This window comes from Histoplasma capsulatum (assembly GCF_000150115.1).
Source record: "Histoplasma capsulatum G186AR genomic scaffold supercont2.12, whole genome shotgun sequence".
Lineage (NCBI taxonomy): Eukaryota > Fungi > Ascomycota > Eurotiomycetes > Onygenales > Ajellomycetaceae > Histoplasma > Histoplasma capsulatum.
In genome coordinates this window covers 261,815-289,525 of record NW_025544812.1, presented here as the reverse complement: position 1 = coordinate 289,525, position 27,711 = coordinate 261,815, and the positions used below count along the sequence as shown (strand labels likewise).

The following is a 27,711-nucleotide window of genomic DNA, read 5'->3' as shown; positions in this document are numbered from 1 at the left end:
TACAAGTTAAAGTTCATTCCTCTCATTTAAAAATTGAACAGCTTGACGAAACGGCCATCAGAGCACGACTACCCTGAGGGGTGCGAGAACAGTGGGATAACTCGATACACCGGGAAATCCGGAGCCAATGTTGTCGATATATGGTTAAGAAATTTTCGCGTACAAAGCTCCAATAGATAGGAATTTTGGCTGTTGAGTATCACCCATTCTCGGTCATTCTCCTCGTCTGGGGGATTTGCTGGATCCCGGCTTGCTGAGTTTCTTTGGATTTTGGTGTGTCAAAAAGACGGCTGCATCTGTTTCCAGAACACACTTGGCCAACAGCTGCTATCAGAAGACGTAGTATGAATGTTCGCGGGGATGGTTGTCGACGCCAGAGCACCAGGTATGTAGTTGCACTCTCGTCCTCCCGCTGTTGCCCATTTTCAGTCTAGCGGGAAAGTAGCGCGCGGCTGAGATTGGCCCCACAACTGCTCCTCGTTTATTAGAAGCCTTCAATCGAACCACATCATGCCAACTAGAAGTAACATCACCGTTGGAACTTGTACAGCGGGATTTTTGACTACTAGTAGGGTGACCATCAGCTTTCCTTGTGTTTCATCTTGTCACTGGTTTTGGCGGCTCTCAGGTGAGGTGTGAGTGGAATTTACCTTTTTAGCCCCTGTTTCCCTGCGGATCGAGATCCTAAACGGAGCGGTTGAATGCCATTTCACTGACAATTAGTGACAAGCCTTTCCAGCTCATGGTACCGATATATCTACAGTTGCTTGCCAAATCCATTGGACCGACCCAAAATATACTCACTTGACATATCCTGTACCAGCGCCGTTATTAGCAGCGCGCAGGAGGGAGGACATGTTGTTTTACTTGGACTGTGGGGGCTAAGGATCGCTGGTACCCTTTTCCGACCTACCTTCCGAAGCATGTCGATCACTAGGAGGCAGAGCATACAAGCCTCCTGGCATGATATGGCATGATCTTTAGTCTCACCAATGAGTGCTCCGTGCTTCAGCTTGAATTTGTAGTGATTTTCCTGGCAGCTTCCAAAATCCAACACTTCGCATTGTGAGAAAATTGTCAGCTCATCCAGAGAATAAATAGAGATATATTCGTTCTGGTGAAAAAGACTTGGCCCCCGAAACCCCATCCCTCTGCTACTCCCTGCGGCAGCTTGTGATGTTGGTTTAGCCATTTCAGCGGAGCATGGTTAGCAGAATGCTGGGCTGTCAGACGTTCTTGTATCCTCCAAGCAAAAATGTTCGTTGATTTAAGATTTCAGTTTCTTAGAGAATTTCACCAACCTTTCTTGAGCGTGGTGACAGCCGCCGGTCGTACAGAGAGCATTTTGTGGTTAATCAACTTTTCTCAAATTTCAAGCACCGCTATAAATAATATGTGCTTGCAGTTTTTACGGATAGCTTACAGACGTTAATCCAAGGTCACCTTGACATGTTTGAGGTAAGTAATTCTACTGACTTATTTGCGCTCTTCTCACGGTAAATAAGTTGATCCAAGCACCCCATTGAAGTCATTTTTACTGCCGTTTCCATTTGCATGCTCGTCCCGAAGTGACTGCTAAACCCGCGCGCAGGCAGAGCTCAATATCAAACGTTTATTACGTACTCCACACCCTACATCTGGAGTTTCCCTTGCTATCACAGCAATACACTATTCGGTTGCTTCTCCCAAAAGGAGAATTTGTGCTACAGATTCTCTAAATTCGTCCGCAACGGTAATGATCTCGGAATCTTCCAATGCCGAAGCCCAATACGTGAATGTTGCTTCGACCGTGTTTTTCCCAACGCATACATTGATAATAATGTCATACTATCTCCAGCGTCAGTAAACTGGCTTCTTGTGTCTGACATGACGTTCATGACCTACCTCTGTCGCTTCGTATGTTTCTACCTCTTTGAAGCAAATTTCGCTCTCGTCTTCATTTGACAAGGGCTGTTCTACCGATATGCAGGTATTGAATAGCGGTTTGCCGAAATACTTGGAAAGTTGCAAAACATCTATCAGGGAGCAATTCCCATTTCGAAGCCTGGTTCCGTGCTCCGCCTGATTTCTCACCAAAACGTCGCGGCAGCTGCCTTGCGCTGTGAAACGTAATCGGCAAACAAGTACATTGAAAAAAGAGCCAACGACATTGTGGATTTCGGGAATAGGAACATCCCGCCCAGAAACAACTGTCCCAAAACATACGTCGTCCAACCCTGTGTATTTCCGCAGTACCATAGCCCAGGCAGTCTGAAAAACATTGCTCATGGTGACCCCATTTTCAAGGCAAAAGCGACCTAGCAAAGCTTTGTCAGTAGCTGCTCTTTTCATGGTGCGAAGTTCTCTCTGAAATTCGTCACTTTGGTGTCGGGGAAATATGCACGGTTGCATATCGACCATTTGGGTTTTCCAGTAGTCTATCTGGCCTCTGAACCTCACGGCATCGCAGAAGTACGCAGTGGCCTGACTGTACAATGGACCTGCAGAGAAAGAGAGCCGTCCTTCGTATGATTGTGACAATTCCCGTAAAATTATTAGGAGGGAAGCTGCGTCTAGAAAGGCATCGCTACCCTCGAGCTTACAATAAAGCCTACCAGTATCGGTTTGGCACAGGGTGAATTGATATGGAGGAGCACTGCTCACCTCATTACTCACGGAAGACTTGCGCAATATGTCCATAATTTCGTTATCAGTACATGACAGAACGTGGAGGTCAGTATTTAGCACCTTCCGCACGATATGTGTTTTCCCTTGGCCGTTGGTTCCGCGATTAACCAAAATGGTTCTCAGGGCTGGGTGGCGCCTTACAATGTCTGTCCAGGCTTTTACTAAGCGCATTGGCCATATGGAACACTGGGGAACTTTTGAAGTCACTTCCCATATGGTATATGACCGGTACTTATATGTATTCAACGACTGAGTGATGAGAAGCCCCTCATGTACAGGGTTGCAAGGGTACGCATCCTCTACTTCGTCGTAAGAAATACCCAAGTTCTCTTTGAGCCTTAATTCGAGTTCCTCTTCCTCAGGAGGTGCCAAGGATAACAAGGGGAACCGGACCATCGGCTGTCCACCTTCACTGGGTGTTGATGGTGGTGTTGGAATCGTAGAAGGCTTTGCTTTCGAGGCTATGAGTTTGACAGTTTTAGCGTCGAAGACATCCAAGGCGGTCAGCAATAAACTATCTTCTCTGCACAGAGTGACCACCTGTATTGCCGAGATGGAGTCACCGCCTAGGTTGAAGAAGTCATCGTTGATCCCAACGGCATCTGTGTCTATGCCGATGACTCGTGCAATAATTTTTCGAACTCTTTCCTCACGGTCTGATGCTGCGCCCTGAGATTGATTGGGGAACGACGCCGTGAGTTGTTGGAGAGAACCTAGGTCTTTTTTGGAAACTGCGAGTTGCAGGAGATCTCTGTCGAGCTGGGAGGCAGCGGTCCACGGTAAATAATTGATTGGAAGACATAAAATTGGCAACATACTCCCAGGAATAGCTTTGTTCATATATTCTATCAACCCACGGAGTTTAAGCTTGAAGGTATTTTCCGGGACGGCAAACAGCTCTGTCTCTATGCTTTGGTGCCCTGGATTTTCACAAACAAATACAGCAAGCCTCCCTGTACACAGATCTTTTGGACAAACCATGTCAACAACTACTTGGTACGGTTCGCCTAGATATTTTTGCGCTTGGTACTCAACGTCACGCAAGAGACCCGATTCATTCATCCAGGCGTCGGGGTTTGGTGGCATATCAGGAATTACGCAGCTAATTCTTTGTCCCGGATTATCTGTAATATCGTGAAGGACGCGCTCAAAGCGTTCCAACATTATCTGCGCAGCGTCGTGGTCCAAAATACAACCATCAAAAATTGCAGTGACAAGCAACGCTCGTTCTCCAGAAGGTTCGCACACCATTGTTAGTGGATGGGTGCTCAATTTCAGCTGTTCAGCAGAATTGTTTGGAGATTCAATGAATAGCTCGGAAGAAATTGTACTCTTTTGCGGCTGTATAACGAGCAAACTTTGGAAGTCGCACGCTGAAGATGCGTCCCCTCCATAACTTCTGATCCGTCGCAAGCCTGTCTGCTCGAACTGAATCAGTTTCGCCGCATGCGCTTGCATTTCACTCAGTGTCTCCTCGATGCTTAGATGAGGGTGGAGAATAGTACGGAGCGGAAACGTCGCTATTGTGGGCCCCGTCATTTGATAGATCCCAGGGACCGGAGCACCGCGACCAGCCACGGTGATCCCGAAAACAACATCGTTGGTTTCCATATACCATGAAAGAAGAACAGTGAACGCCAACCTGACCACTGTGGATGATGTATATCTGCCGTTAGGCCATTTGGAAACCATGATGGACCGGGTGGCGGTTCTGGTGGCTTTTGGAGTATAGCCTGGCGAGAGGAATTGGGATGGAAACCCAACCGTTCTCAATCCTTGAAATTCTTCTGTCCAGAAATCACGCGCGAGTTCTAGATCTAAATTGTTGACGTATTCGATGAATAACGCGAAAGGCTGCTGCGACGGCATGTGTGTTCCCTTATACGCATTTTCGGTAGCTTCCAAGATCCGCTGGTATGACCATCCGTCAAATAGGGCATGATGAATTGTGAGGATGAAGGTCAGTGGCTCGATCTCATTCCCTTTATCGACGATCGAACTTGAAACTAGCGGAGTCCCGAACGACATGAGTGTTTCTGGAAATTCCGATTCATTTTCACTTGATTGACACGGTGGCTCCACTCCGAAACTAACAACTTGAAATGCTTGGAGTGAATCTGCCATGATAATTCTCGTGCGTAAAATAGGATTTGCGTTGCACACTTCTGCCCATGCCTTTTTAAACAGAACCACGTCAAGGTCCCTTGGCAATTGGAAACGAAAACTACATTGAAGTGAGCCGGGCGTCCTTGCCGTGTATGCGATGAGAGCCTCTTGCAGGGGCGTGCAGGGATATATATCTTGAATATTTTCAGGGCGGATGCAACATTTGACCGCTGCGCTTGAGATAATTGAGTCCTTTTCCAGGGCGTTCAACAGGGAAAACGGCGGCGGTGGTTGATCGTGGGATATTTGGCATTCTGCTATATTACATGCCAACTTGGATATTGATTGATCAGTGAACAGGGATTCCACTGTCAGTTTGAGCCCTTCTTGGCGAGCAGTTTCTACCAAGCTGACTGCAGAGACAGAGTCTCCACCCAGTTTCAAAAAGGTATCATTCATTCCGACGGCAGTCAATGGCAGACCAAGAGTAGTTGCCAGTAACTGTTGGACCAGCTCCTCGACAGGAGTTTCTGCCGAGCTGAAACCTCTGTCAACACTGGTCACCATGCGGTACTCCTTTAGCTGGTTCTCTGATAGATCGCTGACAGCCTTTTGCAAAACCCGCCGATCTACCTTTCCTGTTTGTGACACAGGCATAGCGGCCAATCGGATGTATGCTGCAGGTACCATATATGCTGGGAGCGCATTTTGCAGATGGACTTTTAAGCGCGCTACATCTTCACGAAATTCTCCATCCGGCTCGCATATGGTGATGCCGGAGACCAACTCCGCTGAAAATAACTGTTTTGTCGCCATGAATAAAACCAATGAAGGTCTCCGTGTTTCGTGGGAAATAACTTCGGCAACAACCATTGTTTCTTTGAGGCATTGCTGTGAGAGGTATTCAATTTCTCCAAGCTCCACCCTTTGCCCGCGTATCTTGACTTGAGTGTCCTTCCGTCCAATGTAGACAATTGAGCCGTCAGATCTGTACCTGGCCAGATCCCCTGTTTTATAAAACCGTTGCTCTGCACCTATGTCGAAATCTGATACCCATTGAGGCCCAGTGACGAATGCAGCTGCTGTCTGCTCGGGTCTCTTGAGATATCCTCTGGAAACGATGGCCCCGCCGATTACGAGCTCTCCTATGGCCCCAATAGCTGCGAGGTTATTGTGGTTTTCCTTATCTACAATCCAGCATGACCCACCAAAGCAGAATCCTACATTACCAGGCTCGGTCACATGGGGTTGTACATTAGAAACAACCGTGCATTCCGCAGGCCCATAAGCGCATACCAAGCGCACATTTTCGTTCCATAAAGCTATGTCCGTTGATGTCATGGATTCCCCACCCAAAATTAGAGTCTTCACTGTCGGCACATCTTCTGGCCGTAACAGCTTGGCAGCGGTCGGTGTAAGTTCTGCCCAGTTGACTTGCAAGCTTTGGACTGCACTTTTCAAGTCATTCAATCGCTGAAACTCAGAAGGGATACAAACGCAGCCTCCGATTATCAACGTCGTCAAGCATTCATGAATACTGATATCGAAGGCATAAGAGGCGAACTGGAGCACCCTGGATGAGCTGTCAAGATTTTGTGCTTTACTACTGGCAACTGCGTTAGAACAGAACGAAGCATGTTCAATCACAACCCCTTTCGGTTTCCCTGTCGATCCCGACGTGTAAACAACATATGCAGGGTCGTGGGACTGCACTCGTGACTGATTTCGCGCAGGATCCGTTCCCCAAGCAACAGTGCCATCGCCAACTGCTATCGTCGTGTAATTTAAGTTATGCTGCACAAGCCAATCAGAACAAAGGATGATATTTGCTTCCACATCCTCACAGATGTCCCGCAAACGCTTTTCGGGGTATGCAGGGTCCAACGCGACAAAGGCAGCACCAGCCTTGAGGACCCCTAGCATCGCAACAACTGCCCATTTAGACTTTTCGAAAAGCAGCGGAACTATGGATCCCGGCCCAACATTGTGTGCTGTCAATAGTGCCTTGACCCTCCAGGACAGGTCGTCCAACTCCTGGTACTTCAGACCTCCATCCCAAGCACACACTGCTTGGGAGTTAGGATGAAGCATACATTTTAAATGGAAAAGTGCGTGAATGCAACAATCAAGGGGATAGGTGTGTGACCGGGCATTCCATGCAGATATTTGCTGGCGGTGAGAATCACCCAACAGTTGCGACGTTGAAAGTGTCCGCAACGGTTTCCATAAAAGGCAGTTGAGGATTTCACTGAGAGTGGCAATCACGTTGGAAGCCATGGAATGGCCCAAGATTGAAGTGGAATAGTGCATAGAGATTTGTGGTGTGACCGCGGACGATTTCACAATCACTGAAATATCGCCTATCTAAAATTACAGAGTTTGTTAACGGATAGTGGGCCAATGCGTTTGAAAGTCCATATCACAGGATCTCTTACGGTGGAAAGACCATCGCCAGCGTTTGATATCCATCCTGAAGTTATGACATCTTCAAAGAGAAGACAGGTATTGAAATGCTCTTGGTGATCACACTCCATCGTTGGGAGTTTCCGAACTTTCTGAAGACGGACGGAGTGGGAAATCGGAGAGCATTCGTCTATCACTGCTAACAACTGGTCCATTACATCCATCTTCGGACTCGCTATGACCCCAAAAGTGATGGTGTCGGAATCGGTGTACTTGCTCAGAAGAATGGACCACGCACACTGAACCAGATCGAACAGGGACGAGGTACTCTCTTTAGTCGTCCCTTTTGCGATATCTTCGAGAGAATCCGGCTTCATATCGATCGACCCGAATTGGGGGTTTCCTGGGCAGGAAGCTTCTAGTTTTGGAAATATGCAGCGGCCTTCCATATTTCCTGTGCTTTCGGACATTGTATGACCTGGGCTACCATCGACAGCAAGCACAAATATAACCCAGAAATGTCTGTGTCAGTTGCGAATGATAGAAATTCATTTAATTGTTTGGAGTCTTATTACTTACGGGTATATATACTCTTGTAGGTTTTAATACTATACAAACTCTGACTATATAATGAATCGAAAAGAATTTCTCCAAGAAGCACTATATATCAGCGAGATATCAGAGTTTCCTTCGTTCAGAAGCAGAAAATGGCATGCGACAACACTGAAGCATATCGATATCTAGGAAGCGGGTTGTGCTGCCTTGTTCAGCTACAATTTCGTGTCCCTGTTTCTTGTCTCCATCGGTTTCCAGATTCCGAATCAATACGTTCTACCTAAAAGGGGAAATGTTGCAATATACCTTTACAATGATTGCATTTGGTTCTCCTCCAAATGACATATTTGCAATGGTCAATGGGGTAGCCACTAATTTGACCTACCCGAAATAGTAGCTGGCTCGGCTCTACGAAATTTGGCTCCGCACTCCAATCCCGACGAAAGAAGCCTCCTCACTCTTAGGCGGCAGTCTACCATTCCAACCAGCTGTTGCACTTAGTCTCTGGTGGTACGGAGCAGTGAGCGGCCAAGTTTGACGTTTGTATACGCCGGGGATCCCGACAATGAGGACAATTGATTTAGAACAGATATTCTTGATTCCTAATGCCATGAACGGGACTTGTGAGAGGTGATACTGCTCATTCTACCTGCTTTTGGGGAAAGACATCCATATTTACAAATTGAAAGCGAGTGTATTAGTGCAGATCTGCTGAAGCATGTTCTACAATGCGGGTGTTATCAGCGCAATTGCAAGACCACTACATACAAGCCATCGCTCAAGCTGATCGGCCATATGGGAAGACTGTGGGATGGTTAATCTTGTGGTCGGAGAGCTAGCTAACTATATAGGGGTCATCACATCATGAGTGACGTGTTTCTATGAATCTCTCATGCTAGCTATTTTAATTAAAATACCTCATTTTGCTTAAAAATCTACTATCCAGGCCATAACCTGTGGGATGGTTGATCTTGTTATTGTTATGGTCGGAGCTAGCTAACTATATAGGGGTCATCGCATGCGGTGGAGTGGCCGCGTGGACAGCCAGTGCCCAACAAAAACATGAGAACGCTCGGAAAAAAGGTGGGTAGCACTGACATTGGAATGCAGTTGTTGATCTGAGACATTTATCACCTATTATCCTAATCAAGTTTTTGAAATGGCAAACAACATAACTTCAGTGGTAGATAAATGGAACCTTTATCACCTCTATGGTGAAATATCCCCTCTTGCAAACCCGTCCTTTTTTGACTTCATTTATATCCAACATTTAACTTGGAGTCCTCGTCAGCTTTTCCCCTCACCGTAATCCAACAAAGGCCTCACGATTAAGTTCTTATTTTTACCAGCTACTGGAACACATCATGGAAAAGAAAACGACCTTGACTGGTGTGGCTCCGATAAAAGAAACGCCTTCCCAGACATCATGCGTAGCGGATTCGCAGTCTTACCACCTGTTGAACAAATGCTTTATTTTCCCTAACCTCGATCAAGAAGACTGGTGGAATCGAACGGGCCCAGTTTTGGGGAAACTGCTTGCGGACGCGAAATATGATGTTCAACACCAATTTCAATACATGTGCTTTTACGCCCTGAATGTCATCCCCTTACTTGGCCCCTTTAAGCCCTCACGAACCCCAGGAGGTTACGAGTCAACTATAGGATCACGCATCGGACCGCTTGAACTCAGTCAGAATTTCACCAGGGAGCGATGCATAGTTCGAATGAATTTTGAAGCTACGAACCAAGCTGCAAACAGTGGCCGCGACCAAACCAACAGAACAGCTTTGGATGAAGCCGTGGCTAAATTCAAGTTGCTGGGGATTGGGATGAATTCAGATCTTTACCACGCATTGCGCAATGCGTTCCTGGTGACCGACGAAGAGGAGAAACTAGCGGCGAAAGAGATGGACCTTCGAAATTACCCATGCAAAACTCAGCATAACATGTCATTGGACTTCAAAGACGGCAACATAATGGCAAAGTTGTATCTGTACCCACGCCTGAAATCTATGGTTACAAACAAACCCAAGGAAGATATAATACTGGATGCAGTGCGACAGGTAGTTGGGGGCACTTGTGACCATTCCCTGGAAATGATAGAGAAGTTTTTCAAAACACTACCTCCAAGCATGGATGTCGAGCTTCTGTCTTGCGACCTCATCGATCCCAAGAAGAGCAGGTTCAAGATATATGTTTTCGACCTTCAAGTTGATTTTGAGAGTCTTACACGGATTTGGACGATCGGCGGACAGCTTAACGACCCAGAGACCCTCAATGGGTTGTCCTTGCTGAAGGAGTTGTGGGAGGCTTTGAATATTCCTGCGGGAACGCGGAAGATGCCTGACCGAGTGAACAGAGAAGGAGACCCCCCAGACCGAGTCCCTGTGTGCGCTAATTATGAAATTTTGCCGGGAAAAAAATGGCCGCAGCCGAAAATTTACCTTCCAACTCTAGGTATTAGTGATAAGGTAATAGCTGATGGCCTCACCAACTTTTTTGGGAAACACGGATACACGGAGCTGGCGAAATCCTATAGCCAACAGATATCGTCACTCATTCCGATGTATATGTACGTTTTATCTGCTCAGCAGAATCTAGAGCTCAACCCCTGTCAGATTGTTACTAACCTGTTCATAGGCCTGGATCTGAGATCGAGGCCAGTACCGACTTTCAAGCTTGGGTGTCGTTCGCTTACACTGAGAAGACCGGTCCATACACGACAATATACTACCATTAGCCAAATCCGCTCTTCTGAAATTATTCATGTAAAGAGCCTCTCCACACAGATTTCTGTGTAGCTGCGTAGGATTTTATATCACGAACTTTCGGGTCAATCTTTCTTCCTGTTAGCATTCAGTCTCATTTTATTGTCTTTCCCTATCTAGCCAGTTGTGATCCAGTGATATACACGTATGCACATTAGGATAGGTCACGCTTATTAGGTATCCGTTTTTCCATGTTCCTAGAGGGTCAATCAATTATTTTCCAGTCGGCCATAATATTTTGTTGAAGACAACATCAGAATGCACCTCGCTCCTGACCACCTCATTGGTGAAAAATGGAATACATAAATAAACTGTCATTCCAAGTGCTGTCGTGGAGAGCTCGTCCTTTTTTTTAGGGGAAAAAAAAAACTGCTTATTGATAAAAAACATGGTTTTCCATTAGTTATGTCTTAACATGCACACTTGCTACTGCACATATAGTATTCTTGAGACCAATTGTCCAATAACCTTCTAAAACAAGGTGACATCTAACCCCGAGGAATTGCTCCCTCCCAGAAGCCAGGACGCACAATCTTCCATTCGTCTATTGAGCGACAGTATCGAAATAAATCGTGTATCGTTATCAATTCTGACACATGCAAGGGTGAGGCTTGTACGCGAACATACGGACATGTATGTGTGTGTCTTTGGCAGGCATCTGGGAATACATCTGTTAGAAAGCGATGCCCGATCATGTCAGGTCGGGCGACTTAACCACGCATACGTGACGATCTACGTTGGATTTAGGAAGCCCCCGAGTGACATTAGAAGTGAAACTGCTTTCTTGCTGTGTGAGTCTCCCTAAGCATCCCAGGCATTCAAACTTCGATGCTGCTCGCTGGGCTGAGATCTGTCCTACCGTATATACAAACTGTACACATGTGGGCGACGCTTGCTCAGAGAGTAGGAGGAACATCCCAGACAGTCGACCATGCAGTATGCTATGGTTCATTCTTGACAACCCCATGCAACCTTCTGCCCCTGAATGGCATTGATCTAAAAAAAACTCAATCTAAAACTTTATATGTTCACTTAGAACAGCTGATAATGGATTTCGAGTCAGCAGATAATGTGAAAAAAGACAAATGCTACACACTTAATATAGATAAAATCCTCCTAGCAAATGGCGCAGTGGGAAAGGGACGAAGATGTTTAGACGACCTCCAACGGAGGAACATGACGCACCCACCCCACAGAGGTCTCCTCTGTGTGTTCCATCCAGAATGTCTGGAGATGCTAGGGTGTATTGTTATCATCTTATCCTACTAGGACTTATACATGAGCGGTTTTTCCACTAACAGAATGACACCGGTGAGAGTCATCTGTCTTCACACAGAAATAGCAAGGCCCATTTTGGGAGAGGTTTGTCTTTCCGCCCATGTTACCAGTGGTTCTCCGAATGGTATAACAATTGGTTTTTGACATGAAAGTGAGCGACCAGGATGTGGGGCCGATGTCCTCACCGCTTCGAATGTATGAAATAGAAAGCGCACGCGGAGAGGAATGGTATCCAAGGTTTCTCGAGGCATTGGCCTGATGTCTTTGTCGAAGAATAGATCGCCATGTCTCATCGGTAGTAGGTATGGCAAGTAGATACACTACGGCACCAACATGTGGATGAAGCTAAATAGAGTTGACATTTGTCATTGTCACATCCATCGCACTGGTAGGTTGTTTAGAAGCAATTGGATAACCTGAGACATCTCTACCCCCAAATACCACATTTATATGAATTCGACAAACTGGATACGGCTGGTGCTGAGCCTAATTCGACTTTTCTTCTCAAGTTTCCCTCAACTTCAGCGGCCCAGAAACATTGTATCACCATATCTGACAGGAGTTGTGGGTTGCTGTACAACAACCACATAATTGGCCTGGGACGCCCAGCCCCTCCTCGACAAAATACAATCTTATTGTGTCCGTTCTTTCCATTTCAGCAGATTAGTGGCAGCTGAAATACTTGGGTCGGTTCGTACGGAGTCGCTGTTTCTTCCTAATCCGATGGTGCGGAGGATAATTGAGATTGTTTTTTCTCTCTTTTTTTTATTTTTTATTTTTTGGAATGACCAATGGCCGATCTTGTGGGGCTCCAATCTTATCAATCTGATAAACTGCTAGCACATATCATATTGCAATGATCACCATATGGCGAACAGTTTTCAAAATGACACGAGCAAGATATTTGTGTGGTTTGATATTTGTCGGATGTATGTCCGTATAACGCAAGGTTGAGCTAACTCCCTCTCATCGAAACAGTACAGGGTATCAGGACACACCTTTCTTTGTCTGTGTTCAGGAGCTAGTGAGTGCATGAGTACGAGCATGCAACAATGACAGACTGGGCAAGCTCGAGCGCCCACGTGAACTGTATACCCCCGCGGTCTTTTTGCCAATCCGTATGCCACTCGCTCCTTCATGACGAAAGCTTAGATTTTTGAAATAAACGAGAAAGCGAACACTGAAAACACAAATCTGAGCATCCAAGCGAGATGGACTTTCCCGACTATCCTCCACCCTTTATCATCCAGCCTCTCAAATCTCACAAGCAAACAATAATCTTGCTCCACGGGAGGGGTGACGATGGTCCTAGTTTCGGACGTGATATCCTCTCGACGTCATTTCCTCTGCCATCCGTCTCACAGCCTTCTAATCCCAAATTCGGTACCCTACAAGATGCTTTCCCTCACGCAAAATTTGTTTTCCCAACGGCACCACTGCGACGTCCCCAACAACACAACAGCGATCTCATGAGCCAGTGGTTTGATCTCTGGTGGCTGCCGTCGTCTTCATCTCCTACAGATGACAACAGCGACCGACCATTCCCCCTTGCGCGGGACTCGTTGCAGAGTAGTGGACTACGGGACTCGACGCAATTCTTACATGATTTACTGCAGCGGGAGATTTCGTTGGTCGAAGGTGGCGCGAAGAATCTCCTTTTGGGGGGGCTGAGCCAGGGATGCGCTACCAGTATTGTGGCATGTTTACTCTGGGATGGCATTGGGGAAGGGGGAGAGAAAAGCGAGGTGTTAGGCGCGCTTGTTGGGTTCTGTGGCAGACTGCCATTTGAAAAGCGGATTAGGAGTATTCTAACAGGCGGCAGAGGGGAGGATGATCAAACGATCGAGGGAGAGAGGCTCAATCAACTTTCTAGCACAGATGGTGAAAGTGAAATCAAATCTAAAAATGGCAGTGATGCGGTTGGTAATGCTATTGACTTCTTCAGGGGCGAGCTTCAGATTCCCCGCCCTCTGCAGCTCCCCTCATCCTCTCAAGGTTTTCTTTTTCAGCAGACGCCACTCTTTCTCGGCCATGGGGTTGAAGATATGACGGTTCCTATCCGTTTGGGAAGAGAAGCAGTTGCCTGTGTTGAGGCACTTGGAATGCATGTTTCGTGGAATGAGTATGAAGGGCTGGGTCACTGGTATTCAGAGACTATGCTTAGTGACTTCGTGAAATTCATGCAAGAGAAGACGGATTGGGAGTTAGAATAATTTGCTGAATCCACAATGTCCGCAGTTGCTTCGTTCCTGCCCATCAATATCATGAAGCCAGCCGAACAGGAAGATGGTTTTATTGTCGGAAGCAGTTGCTTTCAGTCTTTTTCTACCTACAGGTCGATATGTACAAATATGTGACTGAACTACTTAGAAACTCTCCAGCCCGTTGAATCTCGATATGAAACTATTTGCGGGATGTTATAAACCAGGCGGAGCACCTGTCAGTAGGCCAGTATGGATCTTTGATTTCTTTTGACGCCTCGGTTTTCACGCACTATAAATATCGCCTATAGCTGAGATTTTGTTGCTCTCCGAGTCAGACACCAAGTTGGTAATTAACAGAAAGAATCTTTTACTACAGTGTAGAACCACAACAAGAACAACACTTTTATGGGACGAAACGAACAGAAAATGAAATGTGATATTCCATTATTGTCTTCAGCATCTCCATTCTCGGTGTGGGGGATCGGTTCATTGGTGGGGGAACATGTTCTTCACACATACATAGACAATCCGTCAAAAGATTTAGTTCATCTTCCGGGCTTCAGACGGAGCGCATCAAGGGGCCAAAATCCAACATTGACCTGAAACGCGGGCAGAAGGATAAAAATCTCGCCCCATTTCCTTCAGGCAGAAAGAACCCTGAAGAACATCTACGGTTTGACATAGCCATGACCATGATTCGTTGCCCCAACCTGCAAGAACTCTACCCAACGCGACGCCCAAACCTGCACGGTGACTGCCAGCTGTCAATCAATGACGCGATGGTGCTTTTCCACCTGCTCTCCTCACCCTTCCTGTTCGTCATGCATTGAAGCTAACAATGGTGGTGGGGTTGTATATTATCAAGTCATAGAAGGGAGGACAAACGATTTGCCGATTAACCACGATCGTCGCGTAAACACTAGACCATTCATTGTCATGCGAAGCAGAAGCTGGATTGGGCTGGTCATTTCTCAAGGAGTTCGAAACCAAACCTTCTATGTGACATGCATATCGGGCGCGAAGAGGTTGTTGCAATTCTAACAAGAATAGTCCAATGTTGACGATGTACAACCCAGATTTCTTCTCGAACGCGATTCAAATCAAAGATTTAAACACAACCTTCGCGTTCCTGCGCGATCAGGTGCTGACGAACTGGGGATGGGCATGCTAATCCAGGAGGCTGGCAGTTGGGCTTTCGGCCCTGCAGCTCGCTAACGGCAGCCGACCGAGGCACTTGCTTGCACCACCCGCGGGGATTCTTTGGCTTGGTGGGTCGAGATGCTACATCAGCATCATCCGCTCAACCTTCAACGCGCCCTCGGATTCACAGGACATCTCCCTTTTCACACACCATTCGTCCTCCACTTCGCGTTCGCTTCTGTTTCCCGAAACCATCGCGTGAAGCTGGAGATGAGAAAACAGAACTGACAATCGAGCGTGGTGAAGGGCACAATGGAATGCCAAACTCAACTAAGCAAGCTACTCCGAAGCTAAGAGCTCTCAGGTTCGCTAGCTGTCTTCCGCCCCGTTCACCGCTCTTGTTCAACTTCAACGACCAGGGAAATGATGATCACGACATCGATGGCAACATCATTGACTTTCAACCCTTCCTTTGACAAGACAGATGTATATCTCTCATGTATCTCTCACATATATGTCACGGATACGTATGTCGAAAGTTGATCGCGTTATCCCCATCCCCAATCGCCCTCAAGCTCTTCTCTTATCGGGACGAAGACATGGGCTGGGTATCTCCACCACAGGCCAATTTTGCAGCTCAACGATTGGCTAGACAGCAATTGACATCGAGCGCCCGAAAATTTTGAGTGCCGCCTTTTTTGCTTTTTTTTTCCTTTCTTTTTTTTTTTTTTTTTTGATGGGACGAACGATTGATTTTTACTTTCATTTCATCATCAGGGTTTTTCCTGTCCCATTTGATCTTTCGATGTTCCGCAGCTTAAAACCGAAGGAAGAAATGAAAAAGCAACATAAAACCAGTTTCAAGATGGGAATGAAAAAGGGAGAAAGAGCAGGTTACCTCTCCCCTCCACTCCGATTTGTTGAGCTGCAGAGGCCATATCAAATCATCATGGGCAAGTTGCAAACCCTGTCATCGTCACAGTGATATCGGCCTTAGCCTCCTCCGTCTTGGGGAGCTTGGGTTTGCCGTCAACGGATTTCCTTCCCGCCAAACCCAACTTAAGCAATTTCAAGGATCCGCGAGCAAAGAAATGAAATAAAAAACTACGGGAGTCGAGGAATCAGGACGGGAGTTGTGTCTTTCCTCTTCCTGGAGGCAGTGATCTATGTATGACTGAATCTCTTCAACATGGCTGTAGAGGAGGAAGATAGAGTGCTTCGAAGTGCAATCAATTGGACGCATAGCAGAAGAGGAATTTTTTTTTTCATTTTTAGTATTCACAAGAAGTAAATTCTCACAGAATTCAATGAGATATGCCCAATCAACATTAACTATGAAAAGCAATTCTTTGGGAATTCCGTGCCTCAGTGCAGCAACAGCAGGGACCAAGCAACGGCTCCAATTCCTAGTCTGTACTGTGGCTCCACTATCAATGCACCGCATTGCAAGTTAGCCCATCAGCAGCCAGGAAGCGTAGCCACTTCATGCTAAAAGTTCTCCTCTGACCACACTTGGGCCAGTCGAGGGCTCGAGTCTCCACAGGCTCCTGGGGGCTATTTTTTTTGCTTGTTCCTTCGCCCGCGTTTGCTCATCCTTCGCGCTGTTTTGTTTGCTGCCACATCTCCGCATAAGCTTGAGTAAAAAGAAAAAAAAAGCAAAAAAGAAAAATTACTCTTGTTGATCAAAGCTGGCGGTTTTCTTTCTTCCTCGTCGCTCTTCCCATCTACTTTTGCTTCCTGTTCCTCCGTCGCTGTTCGTTTCCCCTCCATCATCCCCGCCCACCATCCGCGAGAACGAAGAATCTCACCAATCGTTGGTGTTTCACCTGGAATATCAAAATACAATCCCCCCGCTCCCCCCTCCCCCTCTCTGTGGCTTCTTCTTGTGTTTTCCTAATAGCTGACCTGTTTATCTTTTGTGTGGTTTTTCTCCCCTCTTGGTTATCCTATTGTTTGTAGAGATTTTTTGGTGGCATTACTGTTTGTTTTCCTTGTAACAACATTAAGATCCACTGTGCAACAGAAACACCGTTACCCGCCATCTCGTGGAACCCCTTCATACTACTAGCCTGTACTCGACGAGAACGAAGGAAAGGCAACTGTGATACCTCAATACTGCCACTTGTTTTCTTTTTGTCCCGTATTCACTATCTTTTTATTGGGACCCTCACGACGATTTAACGACTTCACGAGCCATCCACTATGGCAGATGATACCCGGAGTACTATCACTGTTGCCATTCGCCGGTCGAGCAAGTCTCCCGCCATTTTCCTAGCTGCCTCCTTCACTGAGCCCGCCTGGGAACCGGTCGAGCTTGATGTGAAGCCGATCCCTCCACTCGCCAGTCAGGATACGGCCGTGCAGACTAATGGCCATGTCCCGGACGCCCAATACGAATTCTCGAAGTCATTCGAGGTGGCATTGGGAAAGCATCAGTATAAATTTCGAGAAGGATTGGAGGGCTCCTGGTTCCATGACAAGGAGGTCGATAGCGGTACAGAACCAATTCTAGTCATTTAGTGAAGATTACTATGACACGTGCTGATCATGAATAACACTTGTAGCTGTGGACGACGAAGGGAACGAAAGTAACGTTCTGGTAGTGGAACCTGTCATGGCTACCATGAAATCTGCCGATTCTCCTGAGAAGGAGGACGTAGAGAACATTTCTAACGGATCTGTTTCGGGCGTAGAGAAAGCTGATGGGGTGAAAGTGGAACACGAAGTATCAAAGGATGACGCCTCTGAAGCTGTTATCGTCGAAGATGTAGCGTCAACAGAAGCGATACTTGAAGCTCAAGATACAAAGCTCGCCGAAGATCCTTTAGCTGCTGAGAACGTCGAAGCGTCGGAAGCTGACACAACGTCAAAGGACGTTCCTGAGCTTCTCGAAAACCCTGTCGAAGATTCACATGAGGCTCGAGCTGATTCCGCACCTGAACCTGTAGTAAATGAGCTGCAAATAGTTGAGAAAGAGCCCCAGGGGCAACTGCAAATGAAGAATGACGAAGGACAAAATACTGAACCGGCAGAGAAGAACGACCTTGCAGCTCCGGATGTGGACGAGGCAGAACCTGTGGAAACCGAGGTGGCGACCGATCCAGATGCCACCATTGATGACAAGCCACCAGCATCAGAGCCTGCCCACACGCCTGAGCCTTCGCAGCAGGATGTGGTGATCGAAACCCCGGTTTGTGAAGAAAATGAGGAGAATCCTGCTAACGCTGAAACCTCAATTGACGCTGCCGGCGAAGAACTCAAACCTGAGGAGACCACTATTGATATTGAGTCTCCAGAGACAGAACCGAAGGTGGTCGAGCAGCCAAGCCAGCCAGATGCGGCCTCTAACTTAGCTCCAGCTTCTATTGAAGAACCCGAAGATCCAATTACTCCCATTCATACCGAGCCTACCGACCCTATCGAGCCTGCCGAGCCTGCCGAGCCTGCCGAGCCAACCACAGCCATTGACGCCCCTGCTGACTCCGAACCAGCCCAATCCCAGGTCGTAGATGAGAACATAATACCCCTGGTGAATGGAGACGTCCAGAAAGAGGATGAGGCCGACAAGCCAGCAGAGATTGGGACCTCGGGCGAGGAATATCTAGAGTCAACACCAGAAGGAGGAATTGCGGAGTTGGATACGAAACCTGATCCTGTTCTTGAAGAAAAACCAGAGGAGCCCGATGTGCAAGCCCCTATTATGGAGGTAACCGCGCCGGAATCGGAACCATTGGTCATTAAAGATGACGACTCTCAAGCTGGAAATGTTATCAAGGATGTTGAGTCGCAGGACGTCAATATTGACAAGGAGGACGAGCTATCTGGGGAAGTCGCAAACCCAATCGCCCAGGAAGCGCCTGATGACGTCACACCCGACGCTAGCATGGAACCACAAGAAAATGCCGAACTCGTCTCCGAACCCACAGATGAGGTTGCTCCGGTTGAGGATGTAACAACCAAAGCTGCTGTCAACGATGATACTACCGATGTCCCAGTCAATGAGGAACCTGCAGGGGCTGGACCTGACCCTGCAGCTCCTGCTCCTCCAGAGTCCCATGAAGCTGCACCCGAACCAGAAATTACCCCTGAAATTCCCGTGGTCTCTGCAACAGAGGAGCCAGAAGCACCCACATCGGAAGAGGCTACCATCGCGGATGGCGAGCCGGTTACACAACAAGATGTCATCCCTGACTCTGTAGAGCCTGAGTCTTTGGTGGAAGCTGAAGAACCAGTCGTCCCTGATTCCTCTGACGAGGTAGTGGCATCGAAACCTGAAGATGATGCCTCTTTGGAACTAGAGCCTGACACGCTAGCGACTCCTGAAGAACCAGAGTCTCCAGAATCCGCGGCGGATACAGTGCCCGAGACAAATGGAAACTCTGGAGAAGAACCAGAAGCATCTGAGCCAGCTGCGAATTTAGAATTAGTACAATCCTCTACTCCCGAAACCGAAGTAGCTGACGAGCAGACCACTGAGAAAGTAGTGGAACCCGAAACTTCCAAATCTGTCGACATTGCGGATCCGGCTCCAGATTCAACGCCTGACGTTGCTGAGATTTCCACAGCTGAGGAACCAGCAGCCCCGCAACTTCCAGGTGATCTTGCAGCTAATCCTGCAACCACCGATATACCTGAAGGAGAAGTGGAGCAAACCGAACCCGAATCCTCAAAACCTATCGATGGCGTGGTTGCCGAACTTGAGCCTGTAGTACAGACGATCAGTACTGATGTCCTCGGTGCCCCAGTGGAAAAAACAGAGCCCGAGACATCGCAACTCAATGGCGATGTCGTCTCTGACCTTGCTGAACCTGCTGAAGTTGTTTTGCCTGCTGTGCCTGCACCGTCAACTGAGGTTGCAACTGTTGAAACTCCCGAGGCTCCAGAGGAACTGAGAGTGCCTGATACCACGAAACCTGCTGATGATGTCGTTACTGACACGGCGCCTGTTTCGGAGAATACAGCATCTCAAATTGCTGAGGCTTCTGTGGAAGTAACAGATTCTGAAACCTTACATCCTTCCGGTGATGACCCTGAGCCCATAGAGCCTGAGGAACTTGCTAAACCTATTGAGCCTGAGCCTGAGCCGGAAACTGCAACGGAGCCTCCACCAGTCCAAGCGCCCGAAGTTCCGGAGGATTTGAAGGAACCTGAAGACCTGGATCCTGACAAGGACGCTGTTATTCCCCAGACAGAACATGAGCCTGTTCCAGTGGCCACGACGTCAGACATTACCCAAGCTTCAACGGAGCCATCACAGCCCGAAACTTCGATCGATGCTGACAATGGCGTAACTCAGCTTGATGAACTCGAGCCCAAGTCTGCTCCGGAGGCTCCAATCTCTGAAGTTGCTGAAGACCCAACAGAAGCAGTAGAGCCGGATGCCTCAGAAGCCATCGGCGATGCTGTTACCAAATCGGAGCCAGATTCTGTGCTTACGGCATGGGAAAAAGATGAAATCCCACCAGAACCAACAAAGGCCGAGGAGTTGCCAGTTGTCGACAATGCTGTGGTCGAGCCTACACTCGAAGTAGCCCCCGAAATCACACGGGAGGATGCTTCAGATACAACCGTGGCCCCGACTACTTTTACTGCAGAAAGAGAGCTCGAAGCTAACGTTGACACCAACAGGGATCTTGAGTCTAACGAGCCGGAAACAACAATACCGGCCACTGGGGAAACCGTCGGCGCGTCTGCTGTTGTAGAAGAATCAGAGACGCCAAAAACTCCCGAGGATACAGAAACCCATATCGCTCAAGAAATTCCTACTGCTGATAGTACGGAGCCTCAAGCGGTTTCTGCTCCAGGTCTGGAACAAGAAGTGGAGACTCCTGAAATTCCCGCACCGATGGAAGAACCAAAATCCTCGGAGCCTGCTCCGGAGGATGAACCTTTGGCTACCGACAACGCCGATAACACCACCCCTGACCACAAGCAAGATGAGGTGGTCACAAATGGCGATCGTACAGATTCAACGGATAAGGTAGAGGAGCAGCAAGAGCTTGCTACAGAGCTTCCAGTGGTTATTGAAGATGTCCCTGAACCTTCGCTCGACAACGAACCTGGAGTTTCTAAGCAGGAACAACAAATCTCTGACCCAGAGCCAATCGCAGTAGAGGAGTCAGAACATGCCACTCCCGCTGAGGAACCAGAGGTCGAACATACCGCAGAGGTCGAGTCAGAGACGAACGAGCCGAGTCAAGTGACGAAAACCCCTGTGGGACTTGAAGGTTCGAAGCCAGAGCTCACTGAAATTGAACAACCCGCCGTAGATGCAGCTTCTGCCCTCGGACCTCCTCAAGAGCCAAATCCACCGCCTGAAATTGATCAAGATATTCCAAAGTTAGCAACAGAAGAACCAAGCGCTGAACCAGAACTTACCCCTTCCACCGACTTTGTTTCCGAAGTTCTACCCGCTAACGAACCGGCCACGAAAAATAAGTCCGGAGATACCTTTGAGCCTGCTGTTCCCGTTGCTGTAGCTGCAGAGACTGATCTTGAAGTTTCAGAACAAACTAAGCACGCTGAGCCTGCTGAGAAAGGTGATGGTCGTGAGCCTCCTACGGCGGCTGCTACTCTCGAATCGTCTACTGCTGAGATGGTGGCTGATGAGCTCGAAAGTACTTCTAAATCAAAGGAGCAGCCCCCTGCGTCTGATCCCGAAGAAACAAAGGCATCAGAATCGGACGAGCCTGATACTCGAAAGGAATTTGCTGTCGAAATTGAGCAGCCCACTTCATTGAAAACGGCTGACTATCCTCTTATTGAGTCACCAATAGAAAATTCTCTGAGCGAACCGGTCGTACCTCATGACAACGCGAATGCCGCTACAGAGGTGCCTCCCGGGATGCAACCCAAACCCGAGGTCGAAGTGCTGGCGGCCCCAGCTGAAGAACCATTCGTTGGAACTAACGGCACCACATCCAAATCACCAGTGGAAGAGGTACCGCAGGCGCCTCTTGAGGAGCCGGCAGTGAAGGTCGCCGCAGCGACCCTTACAACTGCGCTTGTTGGTGCTGGTATCACTCAACTGGTTTCAAATAATGAAGACCCTGTCGCTGATAAAGATGTTCCTTCCACAGCTCCGGCAGAAGTGTTTGTTTCTGCTGTGGAAACATCATTGCCGAGCGTTCCAGAAGTAACTTCCAATGGCATTAGTAGATCAATCGACAAGGCCAAGGAAGGAAAAGCAGTGGTCAACGGAAACAATTCTTCTCCGGTTCAAGAGTCGGACGGGGGTGCAACTGAGAGAGTTCTTGCTCCTGCCAATTCGCAAGAAGAATTATTAGCTAGTGCAACAGAACCCCCTGAGCTAGCCAAACAATCCGGTGCGGTGCCTTCCGCGAAGCAAGCGGAAGTCTATACGCTTCCACCCACCGCCACCAGCCAAACTGAGCCAATTCCTTCAAACTCCGGCGAACCCGAACCAACCAACAAGTCAAGTGAACCTGCAGCAGCAGGCTCGGAATCATCGCCAGCACCTGACGCAACGAAGTCAGGCGCAGCATCGGGGGAAGCCGAAGAACCGCGCCCCACGACAGCTGGGGATCGGTCCGTCACATCCGTCACAATCCACAAGAGAAAGAACTTTTTCAAAGCACTCTGGCACGCAATTTTCACGAGCTTCTTCGGAGGCGTCTTTTCGGTTTTCCGCCGTGGCCGACGCGATACTACACGCCAGTAAGCGACATATTTTTTAGGAAATTTTCTGTTTTTGCGTACCTTTCCCCCCCGTTGTTCTCATTTGGTAGGATACACCCTGGCCATCATCCCACCTTTACCACCCATATTCACCGCTTCACCCACCCCTTTGATTCCTTTTTCCCTCTCCCCTCCTCTCCAGTTTTTGTGTAAAATCACTATTCCTGTATCTTGAATTTCCTTTTTCTTATGTATGTATCTATTATTCCATTTTCTACTGTAACGTGATTCAATTTGATATCCATTTCCCTTTTTCTCGTTCAAATCCATCCCTGGGTCATGCTGACCAACTTCAGGACCCTCTTGGTCACTGTCACGATTGTTGCTACTCTTATCGCTCTCCCCTTAGCGTTCTACTGGCGTGCATTCACACCCTATATCGCCGAGTACATTTCTAGCGTTTCATCATTTTCACTCATCTAGTTTGAATTCGCTCCCCGCATTTTTATGTTACTTTACTGCGTATGCGGATATGATTCTATTTGGTTTTAGCGGCGAAAACAATTTGTGTGAACGTTGAGTTGCCGACCTCCGCAATATTATCTTGTTCTCCACGTATTACACGTTATCTTTTGCCACTTCCATTGATTTAGCTTCTTTTTAGCGATTAGGGGCTTGAATTGGCTACTATCATTTCGTTAGCCCTGGTACACCGTTTTCGAAGTAGAGGGCGTGATGAATGCGATGTTTGTCTTATTTGGATCTATGCAAAAAAAAGTGTATCGTTCGTTGGTGGAGAATATCAGCAAACTTGCCTCCGTTACCAAAGAACCACATCTATCCTCGTGCTCTCAGGAGGCCGTTAACAACCAACTCTGGCTCCTCCATGTTCTATACGTTCTCGATGAGAATATATTAAGTTTCCATACAAGGAGGCTAGCAAATTTCAGAAAGAAAGTGAACGGGATAACATACATTATTGTGATACACTGCCGACCTACACTGAAACTGCCTATTCATCCCGATTCCCTATATTTTAGAAACCGGCAATCGATGTCACGATATATGCATGCCAAAACGGGAATATCCTAACCTCTTTCTAGCTTATTTCCCTTGTTACACTGTGAATTTTGTATCTTATCAAACATTTCATCGCTAAAAGGGAGGTATATCCACCGGGTATACGTTTGTGTCTTATTTTAATCGCTCGCTCTTCCAGTATTTAATTACACCACACCTCTTTGCCCTCATAGACTGCACTATACCCCAACAGCAGTCGTTGCGATGCGGGTGCACGGCCACTTTCGCAAATAAAAGTTAGCTATTGGCGTTTGCCATTGCTCATTGCTGCCCCTTGCTAACCTACGAGAAGGGTTGGCTTGACTCTTATCGTTTAATCAGATTGGGTCGTCGTTTTGGTCGTTCCTAGATTTCTACCACTTTGCCCTTTCTGCAGCTTGTGAAGGTCACAACAGGGGCGCGGATCTTGAGAAAGTGGGGGGGAGAGAGAATGACAATATGCCGATTAAAAAAGACTAGCTATAGCTAGGACTGCCAAACCTGTCATGTCCTGAGAGAGTATGCAGCCTTTTCGAACAAAGGGCAGTGGATTATGTGATTCCCTGATGAAAGGGAAGGAAAGGGCATAGAAATAGAGGTAAAAAAGACATCACCAACACTAAGGTGCAATCAATATCATTATCACTTCTACTCCTCATGCACATGTGCACGCTCGCGAGCCACAAACAAAACAAAGAGCCCCTATACAAGAAGCAAAGCCAAACAAGGAGCACATCCCGAAAGAGATATAGAAGTAGAGTAAAGAAGCCCTGAAGGTATACCCCAGTCCACTGAATGAACAAAAACACCTCGCTTAAATAGCGCTAGGAGTGTTATTGTTCAACAGCCTACTTTTCTCATCCCTTTTGCCCCTGAACTTCCTTTCACACAAACATCTGCGTATCATGCAATATTATCATCTTTGTTATGAGAATTCTGTCTGCTAGCATCTAGGATCATTAGCACGAGTTGAGAACAGCATCTTGAACATGAGGACTATCAGAGTCTGTTAATAGTCAAGACATTTCCTCTAGCAAGTAAGTTACTAACTTTTGCTTTTTCCTGAGATCTGCTTTCTCCTGACCCTGTTTCTGCTTTACAATTTTTGCCCAAATCTATACATGCCCCCACGAATCAACCAACCGTCAAATATGAAAAGGAGACATCGGCTTTGGCAATGCTCAAGTTCCCTGATTGGAAACTGGAGGCAACGTTTCCATGAACTGCCAGGGCTCTGATCCCTTTGTCTTGACTCGCTATTTGCATTTCCTACATCCAATTGGCTTACCTCTTCCAACACCCCGTTTCAACCCCCTGTCAATACAATCATCAGTTTCTCTCTTCATCGGTGGAAGTAATATTGTCATCTGTTAGATTCTACTTACCTACATTTTACCCTATATCTCCATATTATTGCTGTGTGGATAGGGAAGTTTGCAAGTCTATGCTTCTTTTTCTGTTATATGTTTGAATGACGAGGGAAAACCACCAGTAGTGTACAACGGCGCTAACCATGAATTACCATCCAAGATAAAGCGGGAAAACACCAACTGGCCAACGATGGGCCCGAAACCTAAGAACGTCTGCATGTTGAGGTTTGAGCAGGGACAGAGAGCGGCACAAGGAGAAGATCTTGCTGCCCCAGAACGCGAAACAATGGCTGAGTTGCTCCAGCCCCTGACTTACTCGCCTCCCAGAAGCCGTGGAATTAGCGAGTCCGCACCACCCCCAGCAACTAACCCAGCAACTGTTACGACAACTAGCAACATCTTTGAAGGGCCCGAAGAGCCCAAAATATATTACCCCAAGGAGAAGAAGGGCACCGACAGAGAACCGGATTCAGCGCCGCTTCTGCCAAGATGGGACTCCTTCTCTGAGGTGCTAGGCGAACCTTCTCGAGCAGTGAGGAAGGTAAGCTCCACGCCTAGGCTTCAAGGTGAGGAGTATGGTGGAAATCGGAGAGCCGCTCAGCCGAATTTCACTCCTGAGTCAAGCGTAGGGTCAGCAGAGACACCTCAAGAAGATTACTGCCAGGCTTTACCTAAGTTGGAGGGAATTATTCTTGGATCCCCTGATTTAAGCCTAACCAACAAAGGGACATGCGGCACGAGAGGCAGCGGCAAACTGGTCTTACCAGAGAGGAGAATTCCAAGTGCTCAGGGCTCAGTCGAAATGGCGGACGTTGAGTTTGTGTGCGGGAGTAGCAGCACTGTGACCCCAAGGCGAACTTCAAGCGAGAACAACACTGAGGTCTTGTTGCCGGGCCAAAACGTTCACGCCTCCTTGCCCCAGCTCCCCCTCCGCCCACCGACGCCAGTGGAATTTAGACAACGCCCACAATCTCGAGAGGTTAGCTCCTATAGTTCTTTCGTCCCCGATGGCAGAAGCACAAGCATATCCAGCGGTGTGAAAATCTCCAGCAGTAGCTCAGCAAGAAGTAATAAATCACGTGGTCAGGGGCCGCCTTTTTTTGTCCAGCCTTCCATTCACTCGCATCACGACCACTACATGGAGCTAGAAACTTCTCCTGGCGAAGACTCCAACGTGGTGGAACAGTCAACGCCCAGAGATGATTCTCCCAAAACGGTTCCACAGGACTTACGAGTCGAAGGAACTGCTCAAAATGAAATCCTTTCGCAACTCAAGGCCCTCGCCGGGGACGTTGCTGCCATTAAAATCGAACAGATAAGAATCAGTAAGAAGCTCGAAGACACCAATAATCATCTGAAAGCTTTTTGGGGAAAGCCGCAGCAACTGGAAAGTGAGGAAGGCATTAGGAGCTTTGCATCATACGAAGAAAGTATCACCAATCACGTCACCCAGGGAGCCGGAGAATTTAATGAAGCAGTGGAATCGGTTGCCATCAGTTTGGCAAAAATCGGTGACAATACGGCAAACACCATCTCCGCAAATCCAGCAGCCAGAGAAAGCGATGATCTAAAGTGGTCTGATGCTGTGGAACAAGGGTCTCACGATACTACTGCTGGTATTCCGATTACCACGTACATAACCCCTGTTGATCAGGGTAGACCATCAATTGTACAAGGTACAGGTAGAATGGGGGAAAATGATGTTGGCAAAGAGAATGTTGGAGGACCAATGGGAAGAAGACGTTCCCAGACAAGCCCTTCGGTGAGAGGCGATACGGCGCAGGACCAAGGTCAACAACAATTTAGTAATTGGCACGGCCCACCAACGAGCCAGAAAAGGGGTTTCTGGAAACGTCACAACGGCGGAATGAGTCGGCGTGGCAGCGCGAGCGGGAGTGGCAGCAGGAAATGTGAGAACCTCCAAGGCATTCGTTTTGCACTCCGCAAAAAGTTGCTAACTTGCCACACAGTTGCGACCCCAAACTCTACCGGACAGCAACAGCCAGTGTCAGCGGCTTCACAGGTGTATACACATGGCGGCTATGAAGCACAATCACAAATTCAACCCTCCTCCCGCAATCCAGGAACACATGGTGCTCATGCGCACGCTTCTGGGCAATACAGAGGATACCCTCACCGTCAATTTAGCATGAGGCACAACCAGACCTCCACGCGTGACGGGGCAATGCCTTCAAACCGGAGTTACATGCCACATCGTGATTTTAGCCCCAATTACGGATCGCCTCCAGGACACCCGGGACAGGGATACTCCCAAGTAGGTTTTCATCGTTTCCACGGAGCCCAAAACGTTGGCAGCAGTCCTGAGATCGGGCAATGGCCTGCTGCCAACACTGAATTCAACGTGCATCGGCCATGGGCGGGCGTTTCGAATTGGTACCACCAGGTGAATCCTCAGGGAAATAACGATATGCAAGGCCCACCAAACTAAAGCACACAATGACCATGGAAATGTGATGAGATATTCTGGATTCGGCTTGTGAAGTTTGCAGCTTTTCTTTTTCC

The 27,711-nt window shown here is 47.8% G+C and overlaps 7 protein-coding genes across 7 annotated transcripts; 4 read left to right on the top strand and 3 right to left on the bottom strand.

Annotated features, from left to right (window-relative positions):
* Nucleotides 1-330: 330 nt before the first annotated feature.
* HCBG_07423 (uncharacterized protein) lies at nt 331-1,344 on the bottom strand (the record flags this gene model as incomplete). Its single annotated transcript, XM_045434472.1, has 4 exons — nt 331-565; nt 762-814; nt 914-1,056; nt 1,302-1,344. The coding sequence occupies 4 exons, from the start codon at nt 1,342-1,344 to the stop codon at nt 331-333; spliced, it is 474 nt and encodes a 157-aa protein (XP_045284679.1).
* Nucleotides 1,345-1,668: 324 nt separating this feature from the next.
* HCBG_07422 (lysergyl peptide synthetase) lies at nt 1,669-7,646 on the bottom strand (the record flags this gene model as incomplete). The annotated part of the gene is made up of 3 exons (XM_045434471.1): nt 1,669-1,827; nt 1,885-7,137; nt 7,209-7,646. 3 exons carry the CDS (start codon nt 7,644-7,646, stop codon nt 1,669-1,671), a joined length of 5,850 nt encoding a protein of 1,949 aa, XP_045284678.1.
* Nucleotides 7,647-9,095: 1,449 nt separating this feature from the next.
* On the top strand, nt 9,096-10,471 carry HCBG_07421 (tryptophan dimethylallyltransferase; the record flags this gene model as incomplete). The annotated part of the gene is made up of 2 exons (XM_045434470.1): nt 9,096-10,303; nt 10,372-10,471. The coding sequence occupies 2 exons, from the start codon at nt 9,096-9,098 to the stop codon at nt 10,469-10,471; spliced, it is 1,308 nt and encodes a 435-aa protein (XP_045284677.1).
* A 1,300-nt stretch (nt 10,472-11,771) lies between these two features.
* HCBG_07420 (uncharacterized protein) lies at nt 11,772-12,366 on the bottom strand (the record flags this gene model as incomplete). The annotated part of the gene is made up of 2 exons (XM_045434469.1): nt 11,772-12,097; nt 12,243-12,366. 2 exons carry the CDS (start codon nt 12,364-12,366, stop codon nt 11,772-11,774), a joined length of 450 nt encoding a protein of 149 aa, XP_045284676.1.
* A 551-nt stretch (nt 12,367-12,917) lies between these two features.
* On the top strand, nt 12,918-14,433 carry HCBG_07419 (uncharacterized protein; the record flags this gene model as incomplete). Its single annotated transcript, XM_045434468.1, has 1 exon — nt 12,918-14,433. One exon carries the CDS (start codon nt 12,989-12,991, stop codon nt 13,988-13,990), a length of 1,002 nt encoding a protein of 333 aa, XP_045284675.1.
* Nucleotides 14,434-17,323: 2,890 nt separating this feature from the next.
* Nucleotides 17,324-22,802, top strand: HCBG_07418 (uncharacterized protein; the record flags this gene model as incomplete). The annotated part of the gene is made up of 2 exons (XM_045434467.1): nt 17,324-17,615; nt 17,686-22,802. 2 exons carry the CDS (start codon nt 17,324-17,326, stop codon nt 22,800-22,802), a joined length of 5,409 nt encoding a protein of 1,802 aa, XP_045284674.1.
* Nucleotides 22,803-25,378: 2,576 nt separating this feature from the next.
* On the top strand, nt 25,379-27,637 carry HCBG_07417 (uncharacterized protein; the record flags this gene model as incomplete). Its single annotated transcript, XM_045434466.1, has 1 exon — nt 25,379-27,637. One exon carries the CDS (start codon nt 25,379-25,381, stop codon nt 27,635-27,637), a length of 2,259 nt encoding a protein of 752 aa, XP_045284673.1.
* Between the last annotated feature and the right edge of the window lie 74 nt (nt 27,638-27,711).